Below are 26,317 nucleotides of genomic sequence, written 5' to 3' on the forward strand. Positions count from 1 at the left end.
AGACCTTATTTTAAAGCTTCTTGATGTTAAGAGTGCTTATTTTGATCATCTCCATGTGAGTTGGCCATGGAAAGGTGGGATAAGTTTTTCTCCTTTAATCTTTTATTTAACTAAGGGGCTTTAGAATGCCTAAAATAATATCAGATAATCATTAGTATAAAATGAATAAAAGAGACTACAAATTGAAGACAGCCTGAATGTCTGTTCTTTATAAAGAAACAATGCATGACCACGTTTTCACCTGTCATTAGCAGCTGGTATTTAATAGCTGTGACTTAAAACTTAGTAGCTTTAGAAAGTATGTAATTACACCATTATTAAAAATTAAAATTAAGAATATTTTACTTTATTACATTTATATATCGCCACAATATAATCAATTATATACATTATTTAAAATCAAATTGGCAAAGACTTACTAAAAATTCACTTGAATGGTGGCTACAAACATCACAAAGAATTAATCGGACTTCTATGTGTATGTGTGAGAGAAAAATTCTAAAAACCAATTTACTTTTAAAAGAAATTAAACCAGAGATAAATAAGAATTATCCAGCAAAAAGGAAAAGTAACAACTATCCTATTTTAAAGTTTCAGTTAGATAAATTGTTTCAAAAATCTTTACATAAAAACTCTAATACTATCACCCATAAATCATAAAATATAACTGGTAGTATATTTATTTTTTTACCCAATCACATTTTAGACTCATAATAAAAATCTACTACTTAGAGAAAATAAATCTGACAATTTATTCAAACATTGTTACATACGAAGTTTTAAGAAACTGTAAATAATTCTTAATACTCTCATTTTGATTTTCTGACTTCTCAAGACTATTTTGTACTTCTTTCAAACACACTTCCTGATGTTGTGCTTTCTAAAGAAAAAAAGGAAAAAAATACAGATAAGCAATAATAGCATTCATTCCAAAGGAGCAGAGTCATAATATTAAAAACATATATACAATAACTAGATAATTCTTTTTGATTTTTTAAAAGAATACTCACATCTGATGTGTTCATTCTTAGAGCTCACTCTTCTTTAAAATTAATAATTAAAGCACACATATGGTTGATTTTCACTGATATAATTTATAATACACATTCATTTAGCACCAAATTATTACATATTTGACATAATTAACTTAATAGGTTCTTTAACAACTGTTATAATTTCACATGTAACATGATACATTTTCATACCAGTTTTTGCCATTTTCTGTCTAAAAATTCACATTTTATTCCAAAATAATTAAATGTCTTAAAAGTTGACAGAACTCTAGTTTTGATAATGTGAACATTTTATTTCTAGAATCCCTTAAAAAATAAAAATAATTCTTCACATTAAAGTTGTTCTTTGAGGAAAAAATTTAAAACTGCAATACATTTTTTTTTTAACTAAGGTGCATATGAATTCTTAAGTAGGTGAGTTCACTGACAATGCTTTAGATAACCACAGGTTGCAAATATCATCTAGCTTCCAATTAAAATATAGACACCTAGACAGAAAAGAGAGAACTTTTACATCCTTCATATCAGGTGTTCAATGACACCTGATACCTTCTGAAACTGAGCAATGCCCATCTCAGGAAATGGGGCAGGTAAAAAATAATGTGATAGGCTTAGCAGTACAAAGTCACAGGATAAATACAATGAGTTTTACTCAAAAATTTGGAAAGAAAAATAGTAACACTTATTTTGTAGGGTAGGATATAAAATGTCAATGGATTTTAGGATAATACATAAGACTTCAAAGACATTTCAGGCTTCAGGAGGGGTGCCTTGGATTAAGCTGCTGAGGTCATCCTCAGATCTGTACATCCATTCTGCGCCACCCCATTAGGGTACTTGGACAGAAAATACAAAAAGGCCTGCAGGTGAGCAGGGCACTGTGGGAGACACCAGGGATAAAGGCAACTACGAGACATGCTCTCAGAGTGCTTACAATTCAAATGGGGCTAAAGCAGGCATATTAAATACTGCCCACTTAACTGTCCCCTGGAAGGCATAAAACACACAAACTAATTTTTCAGCAATGTTTAAATCTATGCTTAGAATTCTAGAATTTTACTAGTACAAAAATTATCAGGTTTAACAAAACATCAGATCTTTATTTTTTATTATTATTATACTTTAAGTTCTGGGATACATGTACAGAATGTGCAGGTTGGTTACATAGGTATACACATGCCGTGGTGGTATGCTGCACCCATCAACCCATCCTCTACATTAGGTATTTCTACTACTGTTATCCTTCCCCTAGCCCCCCATGCCCTGACAGGCCCCAGTGTGATGTTCCCTGCCCTGTATCCATGTGTTCTCATTGTTCAACTCCCACTTATGAGTGAGAACATGCAGTGTTTGGTTTTCTGTTCTTGTGTTAGTTTGCTGAGAATGATGGTTTCTAGCTTCATCCATGTCCCTGCAAAGGACATGAACTCATCCTTTTTTATGGCTGCATAGTATTCCATGGTGTACATGTGCCACATTTTCTTTATTCAGTCTATCACTGATGGGCATTTGGGTTGGCTCCAAGTCTTTGCTATTGTGAATAGTGCTGCAATAAACACATGTGTGCATATGTCTTTAGAGTAGAATGATTTATAACCCTTTGGGTATACACCCAGTAATGGGATTGCTGAGTCAAATGGTATTTCTGGTTCTAGATCCTTGAGGAATCGCCACACTGTCTTCCACAGTGGTTGAACTAATTTACACTCCCACCAACAGTGTAAAAGCATTCCTATTTCTCCACATCCTCTCCAGCATCTGTTGCTTCCTGACTTTATAATGATTGTCATTCTAACTGGCATGAGATGGTATCTCACTGTGGTTTTGATTTGCATTTATCTAATGACCAGTGATGATGAGCTTTTTTTCATATGTTTTTTGGCTGCCTAAATGTCTTGAGACGTGTCTGTTCATATTCTTTGCCCACTTTTTGATGGGGTTTTTTTCCTTGTAAATTTGTTTAAGTTCTTTGTAGATTCTGGATATTGGCCCTTTGTCAGATGGATAGATTGCAAAAATTTTCTCCCATTCTGTCAGTTGCCTGTTCACTCTGATGATAGTTTCTTTTGCTGTGCAGAAGCTCTTTAGTTTAATTAGATCTCATTTGTCAATTTTGGCTTTTATTGCCATTACTTTTGGTGTTTTAGTCATGAAGTCTTTGTCCATGCCTATGTCCTGAATGGTATTGCCTAGGTTTTCTTCTAGGGTTTTTATGGTTTTAGGTCTTACATTTAAGTCTTTAATCCATCTTGAGTTAATTTTTGTATAAGGTATAAGGAAGGGATCCAGTTTCAGTTTTCTGCATATGGCTAGCCAGTTTTCCCAACACCATTTAAATAGGGAATCCTTTCCTCATTGCTTTTGTCAGGCTTGTCAAAGATCAGATGGTTGTAGATGTGTGGTGTTATTTTGAGGCCTCTGTTCTGTTCCATTGGTCTATGTATCTGTTTTGGCACCAGTACCATGCTATTTTGGTTACTGTAGCCTTGTTGTATAGTCTGAAGTCAGGTAATGTGGTGCCTCCAGCTTTGTTCTTTTTGTTTAGGATTGTCTTGGTTATGTGGGCTCTTTTTTGGTTCCAAATGAAATTTGAAGTAGTTTTTTCTAATTCTGTAAAGAAAATCAATGGTAGCTTGATGGGGATAGCATTGAATCTATAAATTACTTTGGGGAGTATGGCCATTTTCATGATATTGATTTGTCTTATTCATGACCATGGATGTTTTTCCATTTGTTTGTGTCCTCTCTTATTTCCTTCAGCAGTGGTTTATAGTTCTCCTTGAAGAGGTCCTTCACATCCCTTGTAAGTTGTATTCCTAAATATTTTATTCTCTTGGTAGCAATTGTGAATGGAATCTATTTATTTTACTAACTTTAGCCAAGTACTAGGGATATTACAGCAAAACCCACCTCATTTATTTTTTCAGAGGCTTCAATTACACAAAAAACAGCACACATATTTTACAATGTCAGAAACTCTAATGGTGAGTTTAAAAAAAAGTTTTGAAATAAATGGAAGGCCTGTGCTAAATTAAAGGTGATCGACATTTTGTTCTGATTAAGTTGTCATGAAACTTTTGATGGCAATAAAATCAAATTGTGCATGCCAAAAGTCATTTAACCCTTGAATCTTTTAGGTTTTCAACTTTTTAGACACTTGGGAATAAAAAAAAAATAGATTTAATGGACTCTCTGGATCCTGGAAAAAATACAGTATCATTATTCTCTATGTCATTATCTAGTAGATAGTTATTAAGTAATTTAATCATGAGTAATACTAGCTTTCAGAATATTCTATGCCAATTGACTATTTCATGCGTATTCAGGAAAAAAACAGAAGACTAATTGAACACAGTCAATTTGGTATTTTCATTTCTCGACTGAATGGACTAAAGTATCCCTCTCACATGCATATCTAACAATACTGAATGTTTAATACAAAATTATAACTTTCTAAAATAAAATATTCATTATTCAAGACAGATATAAAACTCACGTGTTTATCTTTAAAAAATGAAAAATTCATATCAGGATGAAATCAAGTAGATTATATCTGTGATTTTCATTAAGCAGTGGTCATTGCAAAAGTAACATGTAGGGAAAGGGCCTGATGAGATTTTATCAGATTTGAGGGCAATGCAATACATGCCATCCAAGGAGGCAGAATAATAAATTATTTGGCATATCATAACATTTTTATTTTTTATGTTTTATATTGCTTGTTATTTTTAATATTATCAGTAAAACAATAGCCTTGATTCACTCGCTTTGTACTTTCTACATGGTAAGAATATTAAATGCTATTTTTTATAATATGTTAAGCCATGCTAATACTTACACTGTTCATTTTGCAAACAAGTTGATTTTGTTCTTCATTTTTCTTTCTAAGCTCAGTTTCCAGATCTAATATTTTAATTTGTAAAGCTCTCTCTCTAGATGACATTTTCTCTATTTCTTCAGCAACCTGTAATTTTTATCAAAAGAGTAAAATAAAGTGCTTTCTTTAAAATATGATTTAAAGCCTTGACATAGTTATATTGTACCTTTTTTCTAAACATATTACTTGTATGTTATATCCAAGTTTAAAGATGTTCTATCTTGAAGAAGCATATATAGTGTAAGTATGTACTATACTTATCTTTGCAGCATTAAATATCTGCAAAATTGGCTTGAGATGGAAGAGATGTATACATTTTCACTGCTCTGTGACTTAGGTAGGTGTTTTCTCCAACAGTATATTTTAAAAACAGACTGAGACCAGTTACCATTTTTATAGCATTTATATTCACCAGGGTGTTAAGAGCAGTGATGGAACATAGAAATTCCTTGTTAAATGCTCATTATACACTTGGATTAACAGAACTGGGAGTAGGAACTGGTATACACACTTCCTACAAACACACACACACACACACAAACACAGAGACTGGTTCTTCATTCGTTCACTTCCAAACTGGTCTGAATTTGAATTTTCATATTTACCTGATTACTTATTTTGGCAGGAAGTCTAGCTTAGTTATGTTCTTCTAAGGAATCAGATATGTGGAAGCCTATTTGTAAGAATGCTGGGTTGGAGCCACAAGAATGAGAGTAGAGGCAGGGATTGATCCAGGAACAAGGAGCTAGTGGAAAGGACTGTCCTCCAACCTAATTCCTATGAACTCAGTTCTAAGTTATTATAAAGATTTCTTCTGTACATATTCCAAGAACAATTATGCATGAGAGATGCCAGTGTGATCTGAAGCTATGGGAGAAAAGGCCCTTAGGACAAACACCAATGCCCTCGGCACCATCCCCTCAGTGTAGGCCATGGTAACAGGGCAGTGATGGCACTCTCACATGGGCAGAAGCTACAGATAGCCCCATATTCCACCGCAGCAGGAGAGAAAGGAGAGGGCAGACATACCTCTGGGACTCTGAACTCTTCCTTTCAGGAAGGAATCTGAGAGCATACCTGGCATTTCCGAAATGCACTTAGGCTGAACCCTACCAGATTATGAGAGTGCTGAGAGCTAAGGCCAGGTCTCATTCATCTTTGCATCTCAAGCACTAGCAGATTGCCTGATACTGAAGTATTCATTGAATACTAACCTAATGGATGTAACTGAAATTTAATATTGTATGTATTTATTTATGCAACCATATTTGTCAAAAGGGACTTGAACATTACAGCTCACTGAATCCTGATCAAAACAAAAATGTTCAATTATTTGCACATTCAATTTGGTTGTATATTAAAAAAAGGTACAGGAGGAGATTATGTCTTCAAAGTGGTTTCCATCTCTGCCCTTTCCCCAGCCACATTACCATTTATCTAGTGAAGTAACTCTAGCCCAGCAATGTATCTGTTTTGCTTGAAAGAGAAGATAGTTAAAGAACAAAAATGTAATTGCTCCCTTCACCCTGTCATCAAGACAAAACAGTAACTACTGGTTTGGCAAGATGTTTAAAAAGATGACTCTTTGGTAAATGAATTAAAAAGTTTCTAAATAAAGGCCATGCATACCTTTTGTCTACCTTCTTCTAAAGCGGCTTCCAGTTGTCTGGCCAATGCTGTATATTCTGCAGATTTCTCTTTAAACTTAAGATTGCTGTGCTTAAGACATTCTTCTTGGTTTGCCAGCTTCTTCTCAAGCTCTTTATTTTCTGTGTCCATCTGTTCTAATTTTCTTTTTACAGAAAACATATATTTCAAAAGTTTAGTGTGCAGAGAAATATGCAGCAGCAATGTTAAGTAATTTAATACTTACTGTTGAAGGTTTTCACACTTCAACTGAATAAGATAGTTTTCCTCTTCCAGAGAAAGCTTTGTCAGAAGACTGTGATTTCCATCAACCTAAAAGAAAAAAAAAAGGTTTCTTAGTCATTTTCTTCACAATCAACTTCCAAAGAAATCCACACAATTTATTGTTAGACCACAAGCAATGAGAAGGTATAAATGTTACTACTCTCACACAGAAAGACACCAAGAAAACGTTATATTGTTAAAATGGAAGTTTTAAATTCCTGGTTATATTTAAAGAAGATGTGTTGCCTGTGTTGGAAAATAATCAACTGAAAAAAATTCAGGATGATGGCAATTAAAACATTTTGAACAACACCTTATTGAAGAAAGGTATTTATTTTGTTAAGTTGAAATACGAAAATTTTAAGCAGTACTAATCTCCTATGTTTGGATACCTAGGGTTTCTCTTATGGTTTTCTGTTTCACCTAAAAATACTGATTAATAATTGAATATCTGTGAAGTTGAAACTGTCAGTAAAAAATATGTTTTTTTGAGAAGCAAAATGAAGTAAACAATCAAAGACACACTCGCCCATGCCAAGACAGAATATTCTTCCCACTGCTTCAAAATCTGATCTAAATAATGTAAGAAGTTTTGATTTAAGGAAAAAATTTTTTTCTCATAATTTCAATTAGTAATTTAGGCTAATCTATGTCATCTGACATTTTACTAGAAAAATCTCTTTGAACTCTAAAATTTTGTCTGCATATTTCTATCTAACTTTTAAGTTCAGGGGTACAAATGCAGGTTTGTTACACAGGTCAACTTGTGTCATGGGGGTTTGTTGTACAGATTATTTCATCAACCAAGTATTAAGCCTAGTACCTATTAGTTATTTTTCCTGATCCTCTCCCTCCTCCCACTCTCCACCCTCTGAAAGGCCCCAGTGTGTGTTGTTCTTCTCATGTGTCCACGTGTTCTCATCATTTAGCTCCCACTGATTAAGTGAGAAAATGCAGTATTTGGTTTTTTGCAAAATTAAAATCCAGATTATATTTGGAAGATAGACAGGGAATGCTTCCTAAAACTGTCTTGAAAGTAAAAGAAAAAAGACTTGTCACCATCCTTGGACTGCTCCTTTAAAAAAATTTCATTAATTAAAAAAATATTGAGTGCTTACTATGTGCTAGGCATTGAGCTAGGAGACGGCTATGTGGCTACTACTAACAGGACACACATGATTCCTATTCTGATGGTATAAAAAGTAAAACAGAAAAAAAAAAAAACAGACTGAAAAAAAAATCCCAAAAACTTGATGTACAATTCTAATTAAAATAAATTCTAATTTTTGTAAATTTCAACAATTGACCTTATCCTGACATCAAGGAACATATATGTAAGTATAACTTTGCTCCTTCTCTGATTCTATTACCATGTCTTCAAATGTCTATAGATTTGCATGAATAAACCAAAATAGGAATTTTAATTACCAATTTTTCACCATAAAATACTGAAAGAATAGCTTGCAAAACAGTATTATAGTATCTGCGTGAAAATGATGTTTTACAAACTAAGTAGATGGGAATTTAAAAATCAAGCTCTGACATGAGTGCCCTCAACTGGTGAAATCATTCCAAAGCATTCTTTTAACGCATTTAGCAAAACTCAGAAGGATGGCTGCACACCTGGCCCTGAAGCTCCCTAACAGTGTGTTCCTGGTCTGCACACTTCCCCTTGCAGCACTGCAGACTCTCCTGACACTCGTGAAGCCTCCGTTCAGCTGCCATCAAGGAATCGCAGACACGCTCTAACTCCTTCAGATGAGACTCCATCTGGCCTTTCATCTGAGTTGTGGCAGTAGGGAAATAAGTGCAAGATCACACATTCAGCATTAATATTTTTATTATCTTAAATACTAGATATGCTTGTAACACAAGTATTTTAGGTATAATGGCTTTAAATAAGAACACAACTGAATAAATATTAATTTAAACTCTGTTAAATAAGAATGTATAACTAAAAAGTGGGGTAGACTTTAGTTTTCAAAAAGTTTATTGAGCACATAAATAGGGTAAATTAGCTGACAGGGTGGATGTTTAACTAATTTTTAAAAGCAAATTTTTAAAATCCTGACATTATATTCAAGCACAGATTATCACTAATAATCATTACTAATAAAGCTGTAGTTGTCTACTATCCAGCTATAGGTTCTAAAGGAAATGTCACTTTTAGTCATTCAATCTTATAACTCAGATACTTACCTAAATTAGAGCAGCTTGCTTCACTCATCTTAGCCAAAACTGGTAGGGTTTACTGTATATTATTTAAAAATAGCTAGTATCATCAGTTCTCGCTTGCCTTTAATTTGACCATTAATGTTACTATCAACAAATCTAATTTCATCTACATTAATCTGCTTTGGCTACTGCAGTTCCTCACTGCAGCACTTTTGTGGAGATGTGAAAAGCGCCAACCTTAAGAAATGTTCGCACTGCTAATTACAAAAAATAGACTCTTTCCCTGAGATGGGAACACCTAATAGTTTCTGTGTAGTATCTGGCATTCTTGATCATGAAAGACAAAACCAGAATAAAGGATCCCTCAGTGTCCCTAAAACATCTTAGAAACCATGAGAAAACCAGGAGACTTAAAACAGTGAAGAAAAAGAAAATTTTCATTAAAAAAGTAGTTGTCTTGTAAAATACTAGAAAGAAAACATCGTGACCTCACAGTATCTGAAAAAGGCTCCAGCCCTTTCTGTCATTTGAACAGAACTGTAAAATATGCTTTTATTTGCAGTGCTGCCTAGCAGAAAAGGAGACATTTGCACTGGTATGTTTCATGAGAAAAAGAGACCAAAAGACATAAAATGGTTTCTTCGCTGGCCTGCTAAAAATAGGTGAAAAGTAATTCCATGAAAGCAGTAAGTTGTGCATTCAGTGGGCTATCTTTATCTCTGTATAACTGGAGGACGCTTGCTGTGGCTGACCCCTTCTTCACATTATTGCCTCGCTCTGACTCCTCAATCCTAAGATAGGGGAGCAACCCAGAGAGAGTAACCTTATTAGATTCAGATGGAACTGACCACTAACATCGCATGACCTCTGCTGCCAGGAGTCAGCATCCTACAACTTTCACTGCTTCTTTACCAAAACAACACAAAAACCCAGAGATGCGGTTTCATTTAAAAACTTTAAAATATTCACAAAAACATCATAACTTGCCAACATTGGCCTTCCCTTCATTCTGTTGCAATAGAATAAATAAAAGAAATGATGGTTTTTTTAAAGATATTATTTTTCTTCAAAAATGCATTTAGCAGATATTGGCTTTGCTTTTTTAGACATAAAAGATTTATAACCAGAAAAAAAGGGTGAGATTAAAAATGAGAGGTACTTAGGTTTGTATAGTTATGATTGATAACCATTTTTTGAGCTATTTAAAGTCTGTTCTTGCATCAGAAAAATTAAACATTTATGTTATGCTATTTTCCAAATATTAACAAAAAAGTGAAAATAATTCACATAAACAAACAACATTTCCAGCCTGGAAGAAACATTATTTCCTTGGAAAACAAAGTCTTACAGAGGTTAAGACTAGCCCTTTCCTAAGTATGAACTAGAGAAAATGACCAAAATGAATAAATTTGCATACTATTTATAAAGTAAAAAATATATAAATAAAATTTTTATATATTTTATATTTTATTTGAAATTCCAAACATACCTTCTCTATATTTTTATTTTTGGTTTTTGTTATTTGGTTATTTTTATGTAGCAAATTTTCACATCTGCTTTTTACTATTTCAGCTGCTTCTTGCAACTTTTGTACCTGAAAATAAAGTCTATTATTAGAGATACAACTTTGTACCTGAAAATAAAGTCTGTTATTAGAGAAACATATTATTTTTAGAATCATGAGATAAAAATCTAAAATTTAAAATTTCATTTTAAACAAGTCATTATTTTCCTATCAATATCCTCGATTGGTTCATCTAATGTTATTCCTTCTTTAAATACGGAATCACTCAGTGGTCTACTCTAACCCACAATCTTTGTCTGATTTACCTGTCTTCTCTCATCAATACTTCTAAACGCTCCAGTTGAGCTTTGAAGACTACAAAGGTTTCATTTGCAGATCAATGTCACTTCAAAGAACCAGTCTCTGGTCCAAACTAGCTTCCATTTAAATTATTTTTCCCACCAAATCAAAATCTGATTAAAAAAAAAAAAAAAGATTCTAGGCCCTGCACCCAGAATATGGTCACTCAACAACAATATTCCTGCTGAGGGATTAAACACAAATAACCAGCTGGAAGACCCTGATGAAGAAGAGGTCCCACAGTCCCCCACAATCTCCATTCCTACCTCAGACTTGGATGACTGAAATACTCTAACTGGAGGTCTCAACTCTAATTTTCCCATCTAATCCATCGAGATGCAGCCCCTTTCTACTGCCCACACTTTGCTCCCCTTAAGCTTTCATCCTTAGTTCATTCTTTTTTTTTTTTTTTTTTTTTTCTGGAGATGGAGTCTTGCTCTGTCGCCCAGTCTGGGAGCACACTGGTACAGTCTCGGCTCACTGCAACCTCCCCCTCCTGGATTCAAGCAATTATCCTGCCTCAGCCTCCTGAGTAGCTGAGACTACAGGTGCGTGTCACCACACCTGCCTAATTTTTGTATTTTTAGTAGAGACAGGGTTTCACCATAGTGGTCAGGCTAGTCTCAAAATCCTGACTTCAAGTGATCCGCCCATCTCAGCCTCTCAGTGAATTACAGGTGTGAGCTACTATGCCCAGCCAGTTCATTATTCTTTAATTCAAACTTTCTCTGACCAGTGTGTTACCCATCATGCAAGGACCTGCATAAGTCCCATCTTTCTCATGAAGTTTTTTCTTGAATACTACATTTCCAAAAAATAAAGGTTTTTCTACAAATTACCATTGAACACATGGTCTATTTCATATATATTGTCACATGTTCTTTTCTTGGCATTTCATGTGAATAAATCTGAATTATACTTTATTTCCTGAGAAAGGAGGCATAATGAACTTTAATGACCCTAGAAGGGAGTCATTAATCTAAATCAATACCATTAAATATACACGATGACAGACAAATATAGCCAAGATTAACAAGAATACATTAGAGGTCACATTATACCTATGTAATTAACATTAAATCTACTTTTAGGAATATCCATTATATCCATATGCAGTGTTGGAATCAGTAATTGGCAGAATCATCTATTTACAAAGATGTGTGGGACCTTAAGAAATATTTGAGTCATACCGTATTATAACCCACAATGATAGCCCCAACTCTCTTCAGTTCTGTTTATTTAGATTGCAAACAAATAGTGTTTTAAATTGTCTACCAATTTTAGTAAGCACTAAAATAAATGCAGTAGTCACCTGAGTTTTATACATTTCAACAAGGGTTTTCTGGTTTTTTTCTACTTCTTGCAATTCTAAGAGTTCATTTTCAACAGAAACAACTTCATCCTTCAAAGCAGCAAGTGTAGTCTAGCAAAAAAGATATAGATTTTATAAGTCATTAGAATATATTTATACTTCAGTGCTACAGAATTATAAAAACATAACTCATGTATTAACAAAGTTGATAAAATAATTATTTCTGATTGCATGCAATTACCATCTAAAATTTAGGAATTTCACAAAGTTAGTGACTAATAATTATGAACAACCTTCTTAAGATTTACACAGGACATACGATTTTTAAAACTTTTTAAATTTACTGACAAAAAAACTTGGAAATGTTCCTAGATATGAAAAATCAGTATAATATAGAGGTTACTGGAAAAGAAAAATACAGAAAAATTATACTTAGTACATGATAAAGGTTAGATTTTTAAATCAATGGAGGAAACATGGACAACTAAATAAATGGCAATAAAATAACTGTTTATTAGGAAAACAAATAGGTTGACTACCTGCCTCAGCCCAACTAAAGAAGCATCAAATGAATTAAATAAAAACTTTAAAAATTTTCAAAGACAATTCAGGTAAAACTGTATTTCATTTCAGGATAGCAAAAGTCCTAAAGAGCATAAAATTAAAAGAAGATATGGAGAAATGTAAAAGTCTGAGGTATTATCTTCCTTGCAAGCTTACTAGTTAGCCTACTGCAATTTCATGGATGCTATAACAGAAAGTACAAGATTCCTAGGTCAGAGACAGGGGACTTATTACTCACAGCAATAAGAGTAGCAAGACTGTCAGCATTTGTATCAGTTTCCTGAGCCCCAATTCCCACAGAGTAACCCAAACAGGCCAGGTGGCAACTGCATATGCAGTCAAATGCATTGCAAAAGAATGAACCTGAGTTTAGGGAACCCAAATTTCTTATAGCAGGCAGTGAGCATGCCTGCCCATACTCCTAAGGGAGACACAGTTATCATATACCAAGGATATCTACTATGCAAACATCCTTGAAAAGACAGTCTACATGGACAATGTCTTTGATTACAAGATGTGCAGAGCTGTGAGAGCACTCTCAAGAGAAGCCATTTAAAAAAATGTGTGCGCGTGTATCTCTCTCCAAAATTTCATAGCTTTTCAATACAGTTTAAATGGCAAACAAAATATGAAAAAATATTAGCAAATGACAAATTTGATGCCTTGTCAAATAACATTTGTCGTTACAAAAATAAAACAAATATAACATTAATATCCTTAATATACAGTTATTATATATTAATTAGGACAAAAGACAACTATAAAAAATGAGCAATTAATTCAAAAAGGCAGAAATGTGAATGATTGATGAATACATGAACCAGCATGTTCATTAGTTTTTATGCTGTAGGCACTGAAGGTTCTATTAGTGAACAAAACAGACGAAATTCCCTTCCTCCATGAAACTTACATACTGGAGGGACAGACAGACCAAAAATAAGAATAAGCAGTAAAATAAATCAAACACAAAAGCAGCTAGGAATGACATGTGGGGGAAGGCCTCCTGAGAAAGAGACTTTTGAGTAAAACTGATAGGAAGAGTGTCTCTTTAAGAGAAAAAGGCAACAGCGGCAGGAGGCCTAGCAAGTTAGGGGAAAACAACAAGAAAGCCAGTGAGGTAGAAATAGAGAAGAAACGGGAAGAATGGAAGGAGATGAGAGTAGAAGAAGAAGAGAGGTAATAGAAAATGAGATGGTATAATGACTTGTAGGTATTTATGAACCAAGATATCTCTGGGGGGTTCGGAGCAGGGCAGTGACATGATCTGACTACATTTTTTTTTTTTTTTTTTTTTTTTTTTTTTAGTAGAGACGGGGTTTCACCGTGTCAGCCAGGATGGTCTCGATCTCCTGACCTCGTGATCCGCCCGTCTCGGCCTCCCAAAGTGCTGGGATTACAGGCTTGAGCCACCGCGCCCGTTTTTACAGGAACAACTCTACTGCTATACTGAATGCTGCCTGCAGGGGCCAGGGCTGAAACAAGGAGAATGATCATGAGGTCACAGTAACAATGAGAGATGATGGAGGCTTGAATTGGGATAATGACAGTGGTGCTGGTGAGAAGTCGTCAAATTCTGAATATACTTGAGGTAGATTTGATGACAGACTGGAAGCAGCGTATGAGAAAAATGATGATTTTCCATTAATTGGGATGAGGAAAACTGTAGTATTTACTATTTTGGGAAACATTAAGAGCTCCATTTGGACATGACAACTTTGAGACATCTATTAAATATCGAAGTGGAGATGTCAATCAGGCAGCAGAATATACGTCTGGAATTCAGGGACAAGGTCTAGATTAGAGGTATAAATTTGAAAGCCTTGAGCACATAGATGGCATGTAAAGCCACAAAAATAAATGAGATTATTTATAAAATTTGGAGAGATTTGTTTTAAAATTAGTACTTTTAATTACCTGGTCCTGGAAAATGTATAGGGACTGTTTTACTTATAGTAGACACATTTATGATAGGTAATTTGGAAATACAGAACAATATTAAAAATGAGTCTCTCTTTTGACCAAACAATTAAATATATCCTAAGAAAACAGATAAGCAAAAAAGACTCAACGAAACTGTTTTTATTTGCAATAGTAAAAAAGCTATTGGAAGTAGCATATATATCACACATAAAATAAAAAAATTATATATATGCTAAAATATTAATTCCAGTTATCTTTCAGTTGTGAGATTATGGGCGATTTAAATTTTTTTCCTTTTGTGTTTTTCTGTTTTTCTAATTTTCTGCAAGAAACAAATACAACTTTTTAACCTTCCAAATAAACTTTCTGTTGTGTCTAATAGAGGAGGTTACTGGGCCTTGGAAGCAGCATTAACAGTTTATTTTTCATTTGCAACTTTAAAATCTAAAACTATTCTAAAGTAATTAAAAGTAATAAAACACAAACATCTAGGCTGCAAAAAAAACTGCATTTACACTGCAAATAACATATGCCAAACTTATTTAAATGTTTTCCTTAAAAATCCAGAAAATAATGCATTAAAAATACATTTCTTAATTATTAATAGAATACGCTAAGATACAAACTTTAACTCAATGACTTTTATAGTCTATATAATTTAAAATTAATTCATAATTTTATCAAAAACTAGTTTAAAATATCTTTCTAATCCTTTCTCTATGAAGGATTTCAAGAAAATAAGAAAATAAACATAATAAAATTGCTTCCTCTTTCCAAATAGAGTAATTTAAGCATTCACTCAATAAATATCCATCAAGAGTATATGTCACACCTTCCCTGGGCAACCTGTATGTACACAAAGATAGGAGTTTACAAGGAGAGATTCATTGAGAAGACTTTGGGAGGAAGTAGCATTTGAGCTAAACTTTAAAGGAAAGGTAGGATTTAGATACTGAGAAAAATGGCATTCCAAAGTGTAAGAATAGGAGAACTATAGGAGTAGATGCAGAAAACATAAAACGAATATTCATATTTGGCTAGAGCTCAGAATAACTAGAAGACGACATTCCCTAGTCTCCCTTGCAGCTAGGTGAGGGTCATGTGCCTAAATAAGTAAGAGAGTCAAGTCATATGGGAATTTTGAGAAGGCTCCTTAAAGGGGAGGAAATCTTTTAAAAAGGGAGGTAATGCATCTTTTTTTCCTCCATCCTGTTGCTTGAAACTTGACTATAATGGCTGAAGCTCCAGCCTCTATTCTAGATCAAAAGAATGAGGGTCATACCTAGGGATGGCAGAACAGAAAGTTAAAAAGCTAAAGAGCCACATCAGTTTTGAAGTGCCAACTCTGTACTACTTCTACATAATAAACATATATCTCTATCTTACTTAAGCCATATAATTTGGATTTTCTGTTATATATGGTGAAGCTGAATCTTAATATAAGGCTTGCTGAAATATAAAAGAAACTTCCCTAGTGTTGCTAGTGTATTTTGTTTTCTGGAATTTTCCAATACAATTTCTGGCAAACTTTATATAACTTAAAATGTGAGACAAATCAAATTTCTAATTATAAAATATGAACAAGATTGTGCCTAGTATTTTTTTCCTGTCTTCTTCCAAATTCTATTCTGGCTCTGCCAGTAAACTAGTTGTATGATCTTGGGCATGTTATTTAATCTCTCTGAGTTTCAATGTATTCATCCATAATTAAGAAAAGCATCTTTATGATAGCATTGACATGAGAATTAGAAGTAAAAAAAATGTAAAGTACTTATCAAGTGCCTCCTACATTAATGGTAATTGATAGATAGTAGCCATTATGGTTGCTACTCTCCAGAGTCATTTATTAAATGACTGATGTATTCCAGGCACAGTACTAGGCACTAGAAGTAATGGGAGGATAAAATGATCCCTGGCCCTGGTATGTGGAGGATGGAGGGAAAAACAGCCCTCAGAGGGAGAAAAATTATACAAACAAGTAAGTGTAATGAAGTTCTACCTGCAAAATTAATATAGAGAGAATAAAACAGGGTGGAAAATGGGAAGATTAGTAATGTGCCCTATTACAGAGAATTTCCTAGGTTTAAGGAGTCTTCTGCTGGAAAACTAACCACATGTTAAAATCTCCATTCATTCCCAAGACCATATGACCAAACTAATATAAAGCAAAAGGAATGTTTATAAGTCAACTTAATAAAAATAACAGACCAGGAGCTGTCAAAGGAAAAAATATTTTAATGCTTCTGGAAAACTGATGACTGACTAATGAATCAGGAATGGATTTAGGCAAGGAGGAAGTTCATCTACCTGAAGAATCTAGAGAGGCACAGGGCTAAGGGCAAGAGTGAGACCTGGGTTTGAAAAGGATTAATTCAAAGTCTGTGAATAGAACAGCTGACTACCACTACCCTCCACCCCCTGCTCACACACTCAAGGGAAGAACACCTGGAACTAGGAGTTTACTTCCCAACAAACAAAGATAAGACAAGTCCTTCTCTAAAGAAATAGAATGAACTGTTTGGGAACAACAGAGGGATGGTGCTGGTGACCCAGAGCAAAGACGCATGTATTTTGGCATTTTTTAGGGGCCACCAGTAAACTGCTAGTTTCCCAACAGTTGAGAAAAGTGAAGTGAAACCAATCAAGTGACAAGAACCATCCACATATCCATTTGGTTTTCTACTGTTTCATTAGTCTTTTTATTGTCTCATTTGTAAATTCTTAAATGTCATCAGACTTTTGGAAAAAGAGTATCATGAGAGAGCTCTAAAAGTTTTTTATATATAAAAAAAAAAGGAAGAAAAAAATTGGTTTGGGTGCAGTGGCTCGCACCTGTAATCCCAGTAGTTTGGGAGGACAAGGTGGGAGGACTGCTTGAGCCCAGGAGTTCAAAAGCCCAGGAGCCTAGGCAGCACAGGGAGACCCCAACTACACACATACACACACACACACACACACACACACAAATTAGCTATGTGCTGTGGTCCCAGCTACTTGTGAGGCTGAGGTGGGAGATTGCTTGAGCCTGGGAGGTCGAGGCTGCAGTGAGTTCTGATTGTGCCACTGCACTCCAGCATCAGCAACAGAGCAACTGTCTCAAAAAAAAACAGGCCAGTTGGAAACAATAAATTGAAACACTGAAAAAAAAAAAAGAAAAAATTTTTATAGGTATTTTCAGATATTTGATGATAGGAACACTTGGGGAATACTTTTTAAAATTCTTGAAAATTAAACTTTTAAATGAAGGATTAAAAGATAAAGACCAAAGAAATCTGCCCCCAAAATTGAACAAAACCCAGAAATTGAAGACAGAGTATCAATCTAGGAGGTCCAACAAATCAACAATACAATCAGCAGTACATCCAGACAGACTGGAGAAAATGGAAAGGGGCAGGAGAGAGAGCATTACCAAAGAAATAATATAACAGAATTTTCCAGAGGTAAAGGACATGAGTCTTTGGATTTACAAAGTCTACAACGTACTTAGCACAAAGTACTGGAAGACACAACTAGATGTGTGTGAAGTTTCAAAACACCAAGGATAAGGGGAATCTCTTAAAACTTTCAAGAAAAATAAAAAATGTCACTACAGAGGAATAAGTATCAGACTGATGGCAGATTTTCTCTACTAGCAACTCTGACTTATGGAAGACCATGGAGCAAAGCCTTCAAAGTTCTCAGTAAAAATTACTTTCAATCTAAGTTGCTATACCCAGCTGAAACCATTAATCAAAATGACAGAATAAAGGCATTTTTAGACATGTGAGACCATTTTAATGTTTACTTCTAATTTTCCCTTCCTTAAGGGAATATTATTTGCAGATATATTCCAGTAAAAAGAAAAAGAAACACAATGTGGGTTCAAGGAAACAGTGGAACCAGGGTAGCAGTCAAGAAAATTCCAGCATGGCATCTGGGCAGCAGGCCTAGAGACCAACCCATTCAGACTGAAACAAGAAGATAGAAGGCCCTAAGTAGAAGAAATCTGGGGAAAATAGGTTCTTCAGAGAACAGAGATAGGATGAAGAATTTCAAGAAGGGGCCGGGGGGGTGGGGAAGACAACGATAAGGGCAAAGAGTACAACAAATAGGGTTTTTGGAAACTCCAGGTAAAATTTTAAAGTTGTACAAGAAAAAAACATGCATAAACATATTACTTGACTGTGTAGTGAAAGAACAATTATAAGTCATTACTATTAATGTTTAGAATCAATCTATTAAAAGAGCACTTGAGGTTACAGAACAAATTGTCAATTTAATAACACTGGAGAAGTGAATGTGGGGAGAACAGATAGAGAACAGGTAGTTGGAAAACATCCTTATTTTCCAAATAAAAGGTGACGATATATAATCTGTCCTATGCTTCACATTTCTGTCAAGTAAAGCTCATCTTACAATATTGGTAAGCAGGGGAATGATGTATAACAAAGAAGTAACTTTTGTTCAGATGCAGTTTTTTCTAGCTCATTAATTGTCTGAACCATGTAAAAAACATCAGCTGAATACAAAGCGCACAAACACAGCTGAACACAGCAAGCCACAGAGGTACACAGCATTCTACATAAAGCCCATATACTCCATGTTCCTCCTCCTCTTTCTTCTTTTTCGTCATTGAGCCCTATCTTGGAAGTGCTTATTGAATATTGCCCTTATGTTCATATCTTATGTCCATAAAAGCCTTAACTCTTTTAGCTTCCTGTATCAAACTACCTTCACTTATTTTTTCGAAAGCATAAAAGTTATATGTTTGTTGTAGTATTTATTAGGAATTTAACATGTCTTTTAGTTGTATTAGTATTTATATTATCAATTATGTTAGTGCTCTACTAATTAGAAGGTTAATATAATTGACTAAATGTGATAAACCAAGGAATAGTATAATATATAATTTACTGATACACAGATAACCATGAGAAGAATAAAAATAGAAATTGTTTAGAAATTTAAAACTAGCTCCTCAAAGAAGTTACAAATTAAAACCATAGATAACATTTTTACCTGCCAAATTAGCAAACACTACAAATAAAAACACACATTTCATTTCCTGTGCTGATGAGGTATAGAGAACTAATGGCAGTACGGGTAATAAAATACCTTTTCAGAAGAAATGTAGCAAAGCATATCAAGAACATTCAAAATGTTCATATTCTTTGACTCAGTAATTCTACATGGAAATCTAAGCTAAAGACAATACAACAAGAAGTTTATGTACGAAAATGTTCATCAGAGCATTATTTTATTAAATGTTAAAAACAATGGGAATAACGTGAATGTCCAACAAATAGGGAATCACCTAACACTTCTACATTGAATATATATTACAGAGTAATTTAAAAGGATGCTTATAAAGAGTTTATATGTTATATACATACAGTATCTGTTTCCATTTTAAAGTGAACAAAGCAAGACATTATTTTAATTACAACTGTGAAAAAACAAGTATTACAAAATACAGTTATCTCCAAGGAATGTGGGATCAATGATCATTCTGTTCTTTCTATATTTCTATAGTTTCCAATTTTACTGTAATGAGTATATATTCTTCACTCAAAAGGTAATACTGAATAAATTGTCAGAAGTTGGAGGAACTATGTTCACTGAATAAATGAACTTCTTTTTATTAAGAAATAAGAAGTTCATACTGCTTGAAGGACTATAAAGGACTTACAAAATTTCTTGAAGGAAAAAATTCTAATTCAAAATATCACAATGTCACTGCCAAAAAAAAAAATGGTATTAAGGTACACTGCAATTTTGATTTTTTAAAAAATCTTTCCTAACAAAAAGTAGCCAAAATAATTGTATTACTAAATACATTAAAGGTAAGAAAAGAAGACCCTGCTACTTCCTATAACGTATATCACTTAGATTCCTATTTCCTCCACTCACTCTGAAAGACCACAGTCAACAGGACTGGCAATTTCAAGTCCCGCACTCCAAACTAATCGAGTCTTTCCACCTGGAACAAAACAGACTTGAGATTTGTGAGCCTAGCTTTGCCCCATTGGTCTAAAGGAGACTGAAACTCAACATCAAGATGAGAAAAGTTACCAACTTTATAAACCTACAAAGGGAAAGAATCTTTTTGGCTTGGGCAATCTGTTGCCTTCTGCAATATATAATAAACAATCTTTAATTACTATATACTGTACTGCATAACACTATGAATCTCCCACAAAGACAGATCAGTATGTAGAAAACAGATCGGCTCCTAAGAAAATAATGCTAAGACCTACAATGGATAAAATTCTCTTCTCAGCACACATTTTAGACGTATAGCGAAAGAAGGGTTTAGAAAGGGTAAAAGAGATTTGGATGTATCTCCATCAGAAAAATAATCTTTTAAAATAACAATTCAGAACCTTAAAGCCTGGAATGCTATCATTTTATTAAAATAATTTCCTTTGGTGATGATTTTTAAATTGTGTATATTTTTCTCATAAACAAACTCATTTTCAAAAACCCACTGCAAGTTTTATATAATGTGTAATTCTAAACAGCCAGTAATTATAATGCTTCCAAGAAACAAGTGCATTTCTAATGCAAAACAAACAAACAAAAACAAACCTTAAATCAAAAAAAAAAAAAAAAAAAAAGCCTTAGATCTTCACTTCTCTTTTAACATTAAAGATCTTTTCTCTCAAGGACCACAAAATATATCTGCAATATCTCTTAGGAATTTAACATGTCTTAAGGACATCTTAATACACAGACTAAATGTATTATCATTTAGTTAATTCTAATTACAGTGATAGAATTAAACTGCTATAAATACAACAAAACAATGTCAGATGCTTATTTTATAAGTTTCTCTAAAATGTACTCTATACTACTAATATATTATTTTTCCTGTGCATATAAACTTTATTTCATGGTTTAAAAAGGTTCTTTTCTGTCTTCTATTTTCTGTCCTCTAAAAGTATTATTATGAAAGTGGAAATGATGCCATCATCTTTCAAGTTCCATCTGGTTATATGTATCTTGGGTTGACTGAGAACTCAAATATCTCTTTTTCTCAGAAAATTTAAAAGCTTCTCCCCTGTCTCTCCTCTGGTACCTATGGAAAGCAATTACCTCTTGGACATGAGTAAGCTGGAAAATTCTTTCTGATTATGAAGCAGCCAAGAACATACTTTCTGGTTTCAAACAGACCAGGCCTGAGGTTATATCCTATTGTAACCATGACACCTAGAAATAATCTTATGTACTAAAGTTAATGTAATTTGGATGATTCATTTAACTGCAAAATTGGATAGTAGTTTATTTTAAAAGTTGAGGCAAAGAGACTGTTAACTTCATAAATATTATTTAGCACTGCTGAAAACATAATATCCTGACAAGCACAGAAGACAAAATTATATAAGAGCACTGCTCTAAACATACTCTTTCTTCAAGTTATTTCTACTAAGTAGACTATGGTCATTATACAATACACGCCTGTACAAACACTCATACATAGTACCTTTAATTTTGTATTCTCAAGATTCAGAGTTTCATTTTCATATTCAATTGAGTGAATTTTCCTAAGAATTTCTTCACATGAATTTTTCCCATCGTCTTCCATTTTCTTCAGAGCTTCCAAAAGATTGATGATTTGCCTTTATAAAATGAATGACACATTTTATAAAAGTCATAAAAATTTTTATTCAAATAACACATTTTAAGTGTGTTTCTGAAATCACTTTGGTAGGATGCAATGTTTCAAATAGGGAATACACAACAATAAATAGAACTGATAGAACAAGAAAAATAGGGAGAAGTAATCCAAAAGGGTACAACCAAAGTAACTGTGATTAGAAACAATTACCCACTGACGATACCAACAAAAAATTATCCAACATGCTCTTTGCTGTTCAATAAAACTTCTAAAATATTATCCACAAGTATGCACATCTCTCTCTTCCTCTCATTTATACACATGCACACATATATACACTACTTAAAGGACAAGGTTAAAGAAAAGAATTAAGTGAGGCAATAACAACTAAACTTTAGAAATGAATTATATATGGTAGTTTTCAATGACAAAACTGAAGACACAGAAAACACTTAAAATCAAATATTCAGGGTTCATTATAGTGTTATCAGTAATACATTTCAAATAATAAAATACATGTATTTTTATTTTTCATTTTCTTTGTTATGCATTTAAGTCACTTTAATTAAGGAACAATAATTTTTAGGATTTTCAAAGCAGTTATTATAAATTTTTAAATATATTTTTATACATTCTTGTTTAAAAGAGAAACATCACCTCCATTTAAGAAAAAGTAAATATTAACATTTACTACAAATAATAGATGGCATACTGAAATACTGAATGATAATCTACAAGTTTAAAATTTCAAAATGTGGGCCAGGCGCGGTGGCTCACGCCTGTAAATTCAGCACTTTGGGAGGCCAAGGTGGGCAGATCACAAGCGCAGGAGATCGAGACCATCCTGACCAACATGGTGAAACCCTGTCTCTACTAAAAATACAAAAAAAAAAGTTGGGCATGGTGGTGCGTGCCTGTAGTCCCAGCTACTAGGGAGGCTGAGACAGGAGAATTGCTTGAACCCGGGAGGCAGAGGTTGCAATTAGCCAAGATCACACCATCGCACTTCAGCCTGTGCAACAAAGTGAGACACTGCCTCAAAAAAAAAAAAAAAAAAAATCAAAATGTGAACACCAATTCACTTTTAATGAGCAATCATTTTAATTATTTTTAATAGTAAGGTAAGAAAACTTTACAGAATTATAAATGCAAAAATATCAAATCATATAGGTAGCACCTTTACCATATGTAATCTAAAAAAAATCAAAATACAAACAACTCAAAGAATTTTTTAAAAAGTGAAAACTCTTACTAAATAACAAAAGATTCTAAATTTTTTCTTACTTTTTCATTGTTTCAATCTGTACTTCCAATTCAGTTTTTTCTATTACAATTTTCTCATAATGACTTTTCCAGGCATTGGAAGTTGAAATTGTTTCAGACAACTTGGCTTCCTAAAAAATACATAAAAGTATTCATACTATAATTTTAAAACATTTTTGTTTTGCTCAGATCTCTAAACACAAATACATTATAAACTGGGAAGCAATCTTCCAAAAAGTATGGAACTTCAAATACAGAAAACTGTACATGCATGTTTATAGCAGTGCAATTCATAATTGCAAAAATATGGAACCAGCCTAAATGCCCATCAACCAATGAGTGGATAAAGAAAATATGGTATATAACCACCATGGAATATACTTAGCCATTAAAAGGAACATCAGCAGCAACCTGGATGAAGTTGGAGATCACTATTTTAAGTGAAGTAGCTCAGGAATGGAAAACCAAATATCGTATGTTCTCACTCATAAGTGGGAGCTAAGCTATGAAAACGCGAAAGCATAAGTTTGATATAATGGACTTTGGGAATTTGGGGGAAGGGAGGGAGGGAAGTGAGGGGTAAAAGACTACACATTGGGTACAGTGTATAGTGCTTGGCTGATAGGTGCACCAAAATGTCAGAAATAACCACTAAAGAAGTTTTCCAGGTAACCAGAAACAACCTGTCCCCCAAAAACTATTGAAATAAATAAATAAAGTCAGTGTACAACTTTGAACAGAAAAAATTTAAAGTAAATATCTATATTGCTATTATTTTATATACACATAGTGGAAGTTTCAACTTAACATTTTAAAAGATGTTGCAACTATTTTTAAACAATATTTCATAATTAAGATAAGTTCTTTTCTTTTTACTGAACTTTCCATTTTACTTTTTTTTTTATTTTGCCCTGGCTGAAGTGCAGTGGCACGGTCATGATGGTTCACTGTAGCCTCCAACTCCTGAGTGCAAGGGATCCTCCTGCCTCAGCCTCCCTAGTAGCTAGGGCTACAAATGTGTGCCACCACAGCCACCATATATATATACACACATACGTAAAATATATCTAGATATATATGTATATATATGTCTACATATATCTATTTTATACATATGGTGTATATACTATTTTTATATATATATATATATATATATAGTAGAGACAGCATCTTGCTATGTTACCCAGGCTGGTCTTGAATTAATTTCATGCTCTATACACAGAAGATGGTAACAACCACATAAGCATCAGAGGAGAAAGCCCCTGTGGTACACACAGAAACTACCCCTAGTTCCAAAGCTCCATAACATTTGGTGATGCACCTTACTTATCTTTGCTATAACGATGCCAAGATCTATTTTATAGAGGTCACCCCATCAGCCTTCAAACACTGCTACTGTCCACAAAGAGACATAAATGATAGTAGTGGCTTATCCATTTTAAATGTGAACTCCCACGAGGTAGGGATTTTTATCTGCTTTTGTTCATAGCTGTATTTCTAGGGCCTTGATAGTGCCTGCAGCACAGCACACACTCAATAAATAGCTCAAATCTATTAACTGCAGATCCACCTAAAGAGCTGTAGCCACTGTGCCTCCTGTCTACATTCTACATAAAAACACACTGGAAGGCAACAATGCCAGTAATTACAAATCAAAAAGCTCAGAAACAGTAATGACAACAATTAACATTTATTGGGTACTTCCTTCTTTCATCATTCATCCATTTACTGAGCAAGTATTTACTGGGCATGTATTATGCGCAAGACTGTTTTGTTTAAATTTTTTCACAGTAATATTTTTGATATATTAAAGACTAGTATTTTCATATTTTGTATAAAATAAGCTTTAATATAAATTATGAAGTATAAGTTTATAATATAAATTAAGATATACAGAAGTTTTATCAATAAGAAAAGAATTTATGTGTTAGCAAGATAATTATTACCTACTTCATCAGTATGGCATTCCTAGATGTCAAAACTAGTCAGTGATGGAATTACCTTCCTAGAGAGTTTTTTGAGTTGGCCTACCTTTTCTCTTTGCTTTAGAGAAATGGCACATCTAAGGCCACCAGAAGCAAAATTAGGATCTAATTTCCAAAGAAGGAAATGGGTTAATTCTTCAGTGTGCAGAATTATAGAGCATTTAACATCCTCACCCCTGGGTACTAAATGTCAGAATCATGTGTCTCTAGTACTTTCCAAATCCTCATTTCTTCTTTCATCTCTCCTTACAACATGCAGATATAAAGCAAAATCCCCCTTTTCACCTTTCCTTCCACTGCACTGAAACTGCATCTGAATTAGTAACTAGTGACCTTCTAATTACAAAAGACCACAGACCTTTACAAATCCTCCTTGTCCTTGATCTCTCTCTGTAGTCCTTGGTAAAATTTATGCATTGTATAGATATGTGATAACATTTTGTTAAACTATTATTTAGCTCTTACTGCTGAACTGTTCATGTTTTAGACTTAAGATACTGTTTAAAATAATGGTACCCTTACCTTAGGTGAATAGCATAGCAAGCTCCTGCCTTCTGAGACTTATATTCAAGTAGAAGGAAACAGTTAAAAATAAAACAAAACACAACAGCAGTGATAAATGAAAAAATAAATGATATAGTTTCAGATTATAGTGAATGCTATGAAAAAAAATTAAGACATTGATATGATTGTTTTAGGACTACTTCAAAAGGAATGGTCAAGAAAGGCCTCTCTGAAGAGATGTCAATTGAAAATATACCTGAATGATTAAAAAAAAGAAAGAGCTATTGTGAGCCAGGGAAGAACATTAAAGCCAGATGCAGCAACAAACAAGA

At 33.7% G+C, this 26,317-nt stretch overlaps 1 protein-coding gene across 6 annotated transcripts in view; it reads right to left on the reverse strand.

Annotated features, from left to right (window-relative positions):
• Positions 1-234: 234 nt before the first annotated feature.
• The window catches only part of ODF2L (outer dense fiber of sperm tails 2 like), a 49,636-nt gene continuing 23,553 nt past the window's right edge, over positions 235-26,317 (reverse strand). For 5 of the 6 annotated variants that reach the window (XM_009212141.3, XM_009212135.3, XM_017944174.2 and 2 more), the window contains exons 9-17: positions 23,518-23,627; positions 22,099-22,234; positions 12,153-12,263; positions 10,466-10,570; positions 8,425-8,583; positions 6,764-6,849; positions 6,520-6,682; positions 4,852-4,977; positions 235-880 (exon numbers count right to left, since the gene is read on the reverse strand). In XM_009212141.3, the coding sequence (XP_009210405.1) occupies positions 752-880; positions 4,852-4,977; positions 6,520-6,682; positions 6,764-6,849; positions 8,425-8,583; positions 10,466-10,570; positions 12,153-12,263; positions 22,099-22,234; positions 23,518-23,627 (1,125 nt within the window). In that variant the 3' untranslated portion in view covers positions 235-751. Of the gene's footprint in view, positions 4,213-4,851; positions 4,978-6,519; positions 6,683-6,763; positions 6,850-8,424; positions 8,584-10,465; positions 10,571-12,152; positions 12,264-19,730; positions 19,818-22,098; positions 22,235-23,517; positions 23,628-26,317 lie in introns of all 6 variants that reach the window. The other variant, XM_009212150.3, reaches the window with a different exon arrangement.

Source organism: Papio anubis, chromosome 1 (genome assembly GCF_008728515.1).
Source record: "Papio anubis isolate 15944 chromosome 1, Panubis1.0, whole genome shotgun sequence".
NCBI classification, from domain to species: Eukaryota; Metazoa; Chordata; class Mammalia; order Primates; family Cercopithecidae; genus Papio; species Papio anubis.